Source organism: Poecilia reticulata, linkage group LG13, assembly GCF_000633615.1.
Source record: "Poecilia reticulata strain Guanapo linkage group LG13, Guppy_female_1.0+MT, whole genome shotgun sequence".
Taxonomy (NCBI): domain Eukaryota; kingdom Metazoa; phylum Chordata; class Actinopteri; order Cyprinodontiformes; family Poeciliidae; genus Poecilia; species Poecilia reticulata.
Window position 1 is genome coordinate 26,831,772 of NC_024343.1, and position 9,141 is coordinate 26,840,912.

Here is a 9,141-nt window from a genome sequence, read left to right on the forward strand (position 1 = left end):
ATAAAGATTAGAACAGAAAACTGGCAATTGAACTTGCTGGACTTCCTATTTACTTAAGTGTGTACTTAAATTATTTACAGTGTGATTTCTAATCTATATATTTTTCACAGTTTGAAGTCAAGCTGAACAAATATTCTGAGTTTAGTCTAATATTCAGCACCTGAAATGTTAAATATCCATTAACATTTTGAGGCAAAGGTGGTTGGTAATGACTAATAAATAGCAAGTGGAAATAAACTTTTCATTTGTCAAAAATATTTTTACCGAGGCTTTTCAGGTGAAAAATATGAGTGCCATTATTGATCTAAAGATTTTAATCATCAGCTGGCAGCCTAAAGCTAAAGCTGGACCATAAAGGGACACAACGTGATGCAGTTTCACAAAATGAGGGAACGATACCAAGTTAGGATCACACAAATTAATTTCCAATTTATTACTTGTTTTGTTCACCTTACACACAGAAGAAATCTTGATCATCATTTAAAGTAAGGTTTTTAAGACAATTCTTCAGTAAAATTGCACAACAAAAGGCAGTATTACAGCTTGTATGTTAATACAAATATCAGAATTTATAGTTATACTTCATACCATCAAGTTAGGCAATATTTTAATCTCCTTAGTGGAATGTAGGAATCTTCTTTAAGGATGATTAAAGACAAATGAAAACTTCAAAACATTAAAGTTTCAATTTATCCAACATGTTAGACTTAACATTGTTTATAAGCACACTAAGAGATAAATTGTTAAACTTCACTGACAAAACCATTATATGTGATCATCAAAATTAAACGATACATTTTTCTTATAGACCAATTTAATCTGATAGGACAAAAATATTCAAGGTTTTTAAATATTTACCCCATTTGTAAAATATTGCCCTTAATTTAAATATGGAGAGCATATCAATGTGCTTCAAGTTTTGGTTTCCACTTTCTGGATGTTGATCCAGCCGCTGTATGTTTAAAGTGCTTGAGAGCTTTACCAATGTGCGGAGTATGCACATCACAGTAGCTACCTAGCAAATATAGAGCATGTTCTTATAAATAATGAGTATTAAATATAGACCTTTCTGATTAGTAAATAAGTTTTAAGGCATTGTTGAGAAAACGAGGCAGGATATCAACAGCTATTTGGTGAGTTTCTCCACTTCCTTCCCGTTTGGTGGTTTGTCCTGAAGCTTGTAGTCTTCCAAAATAGCCTGTGCCGTTTGCTTCCCAGTTCTTTTAACCACAGCTTTGATCCCCAGGTTGTCAATGTTGAAGGCAGTAATACCGACATTAATGGCAGAATTTACAGCGTTGTCCGTGGCTTGTCCCGCCGCTGTGCCGTACCTTCCAAGTTGGCAGCAGAGTCAAATTGGGTGAGAAGTCAGAGTAAGAGATAAGAGAATTAATTAGTATGCAGTGCAAGTACTGCAAAGATGCCATGCAGGAGTTCCACTTTAAAATTACACCCAAGCAAGTTCACAAACCAAAAATAATTTTTTATTAGCGGAAGTTTTCTGCAGATAAAAGAAATTAGGCAAATACTTAAATTAATGCTGAAGCTCTTTAAATTCTCACCTTGCTTAATGAATCTTAGAATAGTTTAATACAACCAAAATTATTCAAAGTAGAAAGATGGGTAACACTTTATTTGACGGGATGTGCATAAGACTCACATGACACCTGTCATGAACGTGAACGAGTCTTTATGAATGTCCATGACTGTTGTTATGAAGTGTCATTCGGTAAATAACGACACTTTTAAAGCAAAGTTGTTTTAAGTTGCCTTGAAAGTCCATTAAAAGTCCCAACTTTGCATTATTTTGGAAATAATGACACTTTAATGTAAGGTTGGCACTTTTAAAGCAACTTTGCATTAAAAGTCTCATTATTTACCGAATGACACATCATGACAACATTCATAAAGACTCCATGTTCATGACAGGTGTTATTTCATGTTTATGACAGTGTCATGTCAGTCTTATGCACACCCCATCAAATAAAGCGTTACCAAAAGTAGCAAAACTCCAGTATTGAGCGTGTATTCATAATTTACAACAGAAATTTGAAATGGTTATGTTTAATTTGTATAAGACCCAACTTCAATTGATAGAGAATGGAGAGATGTCAGTCAACCAGAAATCAGTGAAGCAGCATACTGAGGAGAATTAGCACAAGTGGAAGGGAAGTAAAGTGAATCAGTGCTGAACAGGACTGCAGAGTGGATTGTGAAAAAAAATTTTTTGGGAAAAAAGGGGAACCATGTTTAATTAGTGTCGGAACAAGTTAAAAAGCTGTGTATTGTTAGAAAGAATTACTGTTCTTCTCATTAGATGTATCAAAGACGTTTTGTAGAGCTCTATATCTGAAAAGCAAGTTGAGGAGGAATACAAGTGAGCGTTTGATTTAGCTTCTCTTGTGCAAGAGGTTATTTGCAACATACAAAGAAAAAAAAAAGTCTAGTAAACAGAATGGTGGAGAAAATCCTTTTAACAAAAACTTACTTATGTTTTATGGTGGTGACTGTTTCTGCTGCAACATTTGTGGTGATGTCCTTAGCAGCTGCTTCCAAACCATTCCAAACAGTTGCAAATCCTAGTAACAAGAAAAATAACTTTTTTCTTTCTTTCTTAAGAACACTTTTCTTGCTTTTTTTTAACAAGTCAAGCAAAAACAAACCTTTACAATGGTTGGATCCAAATAAATAGCCCAAATCTGGTTTTGTAATGTTATAGAACTATTTGGCACAAAAAGATGGAGCCGATTGCATCTTTTTGTACCTGCAAGACTCAACAAGTCTTCTGATTGTTTAAATTCAAAATTGAACAGGAAAAAGGGAGCTACAAAACTGCAAGCACGCTTTCGCCTGGGAAACCTTTTACCAATACTTTGTCAACCACAAACATCAGTGCATTTATAGTAAATTTATGTAACAAACAGAAAATGGTGCAGTACTATAGTAATCTTTAGATGAGGCACTAATCATTACCAATAAATAAAACGGCTTTAAAAATCATGCATCTTTTCCTTCTACTTTACAATATTGTCCTATCTTGAATTTCCCTACTGTAAAAAATACAATGACAATAAGGTTTGTTGTTGTAATGTTACAGGGTAATATCTGAACGAGTTAAAAGGCAATTAATACTTTCAGAGAGTATTCTATAAACTCCTTAGAGGCAACAGAAGTGTAGCTTGACCTTACCTTGCACTCCACTGGCAGCCACCACCATCGCTCCGTCCATGTTTGAGCGCCCGTCTTTGTCCTTCTTCATGGACTCAGGGATCAGTTTGCCTCCGTGTTTTTTCACATGAGGAGCCAACTCTCGACCAACACAGTTAGCCACAGTACACACACCGTCCACTGCACAGGAAGAGCGCCACTCAATTAGAGGCTCGCCACAAAACCCACTGGTCACACAAGGTCAGTAAAAAACATGCAGGCAGGAAGTCGTGTCAGTCACCTAGAAACTGGCTGACTTTAACAGCGCCTCCTGTTGCTTGCTTGGCCACGTAGAGGCTTTTGGTCACGGTGGGGCTCACATCGGTGGGCTTGTCCTCTGGAGTGATGTGTTCCCTGAGCTTAGACGCCCCTTTCTGAATAGCCTTGCCTGTGTACTCAGCCCCTTTGACCAAACCCCAGCTTAACCAGGAAGCACCTAAGGAGATCAAAGAGGGTCTGCCTCGATGCACTTCTGAGCACTGGAATTTCACACAAATAACAGTATGTAGATGTTGGGATTTAAGGACAGAACATGACCTCACCAGTTAAGATCCCACTCGCCACTTTTTCACTCCACTCAGGCAAAGATTTCTCCTCCTCGGTTTCTGCAGACGCCGCCTCATCAGCTGCAGGTGGTCTCTCCCTCTCCTCAGGTGCAGCAATGGATACCTTCTGACTGAGATTAACAGAGTCTGCAGCTTCATCTGGGGCCTGACCAAACACACACATGTATTGGTAAGCAACTGAAAAACGACTAAATAGTGTATGAAAATAATCTGTTTTCAGCCCAATTCGTTGGAAGAAAAAGAAATCTGGCTCCCAGTTAATCCAGTACAGAAAACAGAGAGCGCCACAGAACACAACAGCTCCTCTCATTCTGGGACTCTCATCACAAAGCGCCATCTGTTCACCCCAAACAGACGGCCGTTTAAAAAAAAAAAAAAAGGCAGACCAAAGTTGGAGCTGAAAATCTCAAGTCTTCTGCTTGTACTAAAAATAAAAATAATAAAAAGGGCTTACTCTTTGACAGGATACCACATCCATTAGAGAAGATATCTACCCTGACTGCATTCGTGGAACGTGACCTTGTCTGGCATTACTCTGAAGCGGCATCTCTCCTTCCACAAAGACTGAACTGACGTTTGTCTTTCAGCTGAGGCTCTGAGCTTGTTTGAAGTGCTGCAGATAAGAGCATTATGCCTGATTAATTCTCCTCACCTGCCAGTATCAAATCCCCCCACTGCTGAGGCAGGGGTAACTTCGGGAGGGACGCCAGATCAGAAGTAAGTAGGACCAGGCGTTTCTTGCTAGGTTAATGTGATTTAGAGAAAAATTGGGAATCGTCTTCGGTCAGCAGCCTTTACATGACCCGAGTACAACAAAAAAATCTTTGGCTCTTTTCCGTTAAGAGTCAATAAAATACAAGTAAATGCCAAAAATGCAATTATTTAGTAGCCTGATGACGTTCCTTCCAAAGTACCCTCAGGCTTTAATGTTTATTAGGATTTTATGTGATTAATGCAAAGTAATGATGCATACTCATACAAATCTGTATAGTGGTATGCATTTGTATAACCAAACCCTAAATAAAATCCAGAGAGCTTAACCGCCTTCAAAAGTCATAAGCTCATTAGTAAATAGAGTTAGCCTGCAAGTAATTTAATATCAGTACAAATCCAGCTGTTTTGTGGAGACCTCAGAGTGAACAAAGAGTCATAAAAACCCAGGAACATGGCATGTCAGGGATACAGTGGTGAGGAAGTTTATGAAAATTTGCTTCAGTGTCACCATCCTATATGAATATTGCCGTTGTGGCTGGTAACCAGTGTTCTTATACATTTCATTATCCTTTTGTCACCTTGGGGGGAAAAAAATGACCACACCGCTGACATCACCTCCCTGCTATCACACTCTTAGCTTGCCAGTGAGCAAGAGCAGACGCATTTTGGTGAACAAAGCTCAGAGTTGGGCTAGAAATTGTAACTAGTGATCAAAGTGTTGACTTTCAAAGTACAGAGATGAGAACATTTTAAATGCCCGTTGTCCTGTTGTGAGTCCAAGTTATGCGTCACTTTCCTAGAATAGCTCTCTGTGCCTCCCAGCAGCACAAGAGGATTTGCTAAAAGCAAATTGTGTAAATGTTCCCTGGTGACTTTCAACACTGAGAAGCACAACAGGAATAAATGACAGCAAGTTGGTGATGCACATCTAGAAATGAAACCTTGCCAGATTTGTGCATGTATTTTGAGAATATATGTATATTTTTAAATCATCAACTGGTGTTGATGCAGACATTACACTGACCTGAACCCTGAGGTCTGTCATCTGAGAGAGCAGGTTCTTAAACAAGGCTCGGTCTGCTGCAGGGAGCTCGGACGACAACACGACCCCGACGTAGTAACCCGGTGCCGGCGCCATCATGTCCGGAAACATAAAAACTCCGGTGTTGCACTCCAGCACTGGAGAGTTCACAGACATGAGAGGGTAGAGCCAGTCACACACCTGTCATGACGAAAAGGACAGTTAGGAAAACACCTGAAAGTGACACAAGAGATGGTGGTTTTCTGTGACACAACCATATTCTTTATGCCTAAACAACGTGCCTATGTATGGCAAAACACAACGGTGGGCAAATTTACACAGAAGTATTTATTAACAGGGAGAGGTTGTTTTTAGGGCTTTATTCAAGCTTGATTCAGAGAACACTGCCGTCTTTTGATTGTTGCATGTCTAACAAGGTTACAGGATAAGCTGGGTTTATTCCCTCCCACTCATGTGAATCACTGATGTCACAGAAGGACAACGGGGAAATTCCCCACTGAAGAGTAAAATTTCAGCCTCATGACCCAGCAGGAAGACAAAAAAAAACAAAAACAAAAAAAAAAAAAATCTGCAAAATATAATTTAACACAACATTACATTTATTCTGTCCTGGCTCGATCTGTGTTTTCAGTAATAAACTAATTTGTTGACATACTTTTGATTAGTTTGTCTTATCAGGGTGTAGTGCGCACACAGCCTCCACGTTAAACAAATCAATTTAGTGGTTCACAGACCAGACAACCACTAAAACAAACCAATAATGTTGGCTCTAGAGGCCCAAGCTTTGCTTAAATGTATTATTCCTTTTCATTGCCTCTGAATGCCATGTACCACTAATCAAAACTCTAAAACCTGGATTCAAAGCATTTAGTGATTAGGAACAGTGTGACAGGTCTAATCCTGACCAGGTATTCTCTGCTGGATGACATCATAGTCAAAGGGATTAAGGTACTCACGTGATTGTTTACACAAGGCAAGGAATATTGATTATTAACAAACCAATGTCCTCTCCCAGTCAAATAGATCTGGAGTCCATCTTAAAGTCAGATTAAAGGCCACAAGACTAAAATCAGATGGTGACACAGCAGTAAGAGTTGTTTAGACCTGTTGCATCACACAGGCCTAGGAAGGTGGCCTATAATCATCATCATCATCTGAGGCTCTGTATAAAGATGGCGTTCTGTCCTACCTGCAGAAATGCTGGTGGTCGACTGGGCATCCTGTCCGAGGGATCACTGGTGAACTTCACCAGCCGCAGGTAGCCGGGGTATGATGGGGCGCTTACTTGCCCCTCGGGTGTGACAAAGAATATCTGAACACCACTAGGGATGTAAAGCAGCTCTTCTCCGTCCTCACCCACACTCTGGGCAGATGAGGAGGAAGTAGACGTACGACTATAGAAATCATCCCCGACCACTGACATCTCTCCTGATTCTGTGCCATAAGAGATGGAGACATGGCCATCAGCAGCCTGAGGAGAGTAAGCTGGGGGTCGCTCAGCTGGAACCACCGCAGTATGGCTCGCAGCTTCGCCTCTTGCAGCTCCTGTGGCGAGGCATGGCGGGGCTGGTCTTTCTGGCTTTGCTTTGGTGTCGAGCTTTGGATAGAGACCTCCAGAAGACACGTGTGCACCACCACTAGCACTCTGCGTGGGTGCAGACTCGAGGTCAGAACTGGTCTCCAGCATGGCAAGGCGTGTGGTGATGTTGTTCAGCGTCTCCTGCATCTTCTGCTGCATTCGCCGGGCCGATTCCCAGGAGCTGCCAACGCACTCCTCGCCCCCAGAAGGCACGCTGATGCCCCTGAGGAGATGCTGTCGGCCTCGCTTGTAGAACTCCAGAGCCTCAGACTTTTCCCCAGCTTCATCTGCTGACAGTCCTTTATTGATGCACTCAAACCCTCTTTCATAGCCATCTTTGATCACTTGGAGTCTGGCATTATCAAATGCATCTTGTTTGGCCTTCTCCATGCCCTCTGTCACAAGGAATTTCAGACATTTTAGAAGCAGAAGCAAGCAACAGCACTAGTGGTATTGAGATAACCTTTAAACTTTACTTTAAGGCAACAAGTTGCTCAATACTTTACTGGTACTACCTACGCGACTCAGGATATATAAAAGTCTAAAATGTTCTCATTAGCGTCCCAACATGCTAATCCTGATGGCTAAACCCGAGCCCACTACAACTAACATGTCAGTATAAACAAAATAGGCTTTAACTCCTGGATTTAAGAAGTCAGCACTTAATATTCCAAGAAAAGAGAGAAAGAACTCTGTTAACATTACACTGACAGCTAATAGTGACTTCATTAGCATGCGTAGCTTCTTACCTTAGCGGGTCAAGTATCTGTGAACAGCTCAACTAGCCGTCGTCTTATCTGTCTTTTATTTCAGGTACTGAATAGTATTAGCTCGACAGACACACCTGTTTGCTAAAGTTAAGTAGATTCTGCTGTTTGACGACTCCCACCAGTAAAGAGCTGTATTTTGATGTCGCAACACGTACCCATGACCCTTCGAAGCAAAACTGCAGTGACTGGAAAAGTGACGCTATCATTACATTTCCTAGTGGAACTGTGGTTTTATTGTGAAAGTATTACCAGGAAGTACTTGAAGTCACATGAATCGAGAACTGATTATTTTCGCAGTTCTTCATTGTGACCTCTGAAAGGCAGCAAAAAGTAACACTTTGAGTTGGATTGCCATCTGACATCTTTCTCTCTCACATACCATTATAGCAAGCAAACTAACTATATAAGGTTTTACGGCTCTATACAAAATTTATTGTGGCAAAAGTGGCTAAATTGGAAAGGGTGTTAGTCTCTGATGTCTGCCGCCATCTTGTGGTCATTATCTTAACTACAACACACCATTTGTTAGATTTTTTTAATTTTTAGTTTTTCTGTTTTAGGGAAATACTTTCAGAATAAATGCCTGAAACGCAGATGGACGGAAGTGAATGGACCTGCAGGTTTAATCTCATTGAATGCCTCACTCATGTCAAAGCTGGTTGTTCAGGAATTAAGTTGAATGAGTCAAGCCTCTATTACGGTGTACATTTTAGGACATCCTCGGGTTGCGAAGACTTTTTATTCTGATGCCCAGAGGTCCTGACAGATTTTTGAGGTCTTCCAGTAAACATATTGTTAGAATCAGCTGCAAGTCAATATGGCCGTGTCCACACAAATTCTCTCCCACGAGAGTATAACATAATATAAAACTCAAAAATCTAAATAATTCCCTCCCGCGCCTTTTTAAAGTCATATATTTTCGTTTCATGTTACCATACATATGCATGTCTTTCGAATCAAAATTGTTCTGTCAAAAAGAATTCGGTTTCTCTTTATTTTACTTTGTTTTCATGGTGAACAGGAAGTGCTAGTGAAACAACTTCAAATCAGAAGATAACTTAGGTAAAATTTGTTCTATGGTCTGTAATGAATGTTATTTTTTAGACACTTCAACATTTACTATGGAAGCCCATTTCCGCCATGAAAAAAAAAAAAAAAGCTAAACAGGAAGTCATAATTATGAGATTTAAAGTCATAATTTCGACTTTCAAAGTCATAATTATGAGATTTAAAGTCATAATTTCGACTTTCAAAGTCATAATT

General features: G+C 39.9%; 1 protein-coding gene across 3 annotated transcripts; it reads right to left on the reverse strand.

The window, feature by feature from the left end:
- Window positions 1–672: 672 nt before the first annotated feature.
- spartb (spartin b) lies at window positions 673–8,048 on the reverse strand. Of its 3 annotated transcripts, none has more exons than XM_008426303.2 (9): window positions 7,858–8,048; window positions 6,719–7,503; window positions 5,512–5,709; window positions 3,750–3,918; window positions 3,449–3,643; window positions 3,190–3,348; window positions 2,489–2,579; window positions 2,303–2,349; window positions 1,179–1,369 (listed from the first exon to the last, which is right to left on the reverse strand). In XM_008426303.2, exons 2-9 carry the CDS (start codon window positions 7,496–7,498, stop codon window positions 1,278–1,280), a joined length of 1,731 nt encoding a protein of 576 aa, XP_008424525.1. In that variant the 5' UTR covers window positions 7,499–7,503; window positions 7,858–8,048; the 3' UTR covers window positions 1,179–1,277. The 3 variants fall into 3 exon arrangements, with proteins under 3 accessions (XP_008424524.1, XP_008424525.1, XP_008424526.1); XM_008426304.2 differs by having other exon boundaries at window positions 1,192–1,331; XM_008426302.2 differs by lacking the exon at window positions 2,303–2,349 and having other exon boundaries at window positions 673–1,331; window positions 7,858–8,046.
- Window positions 8,049–9,141: the final 1,093 nt, after the last annotated feature.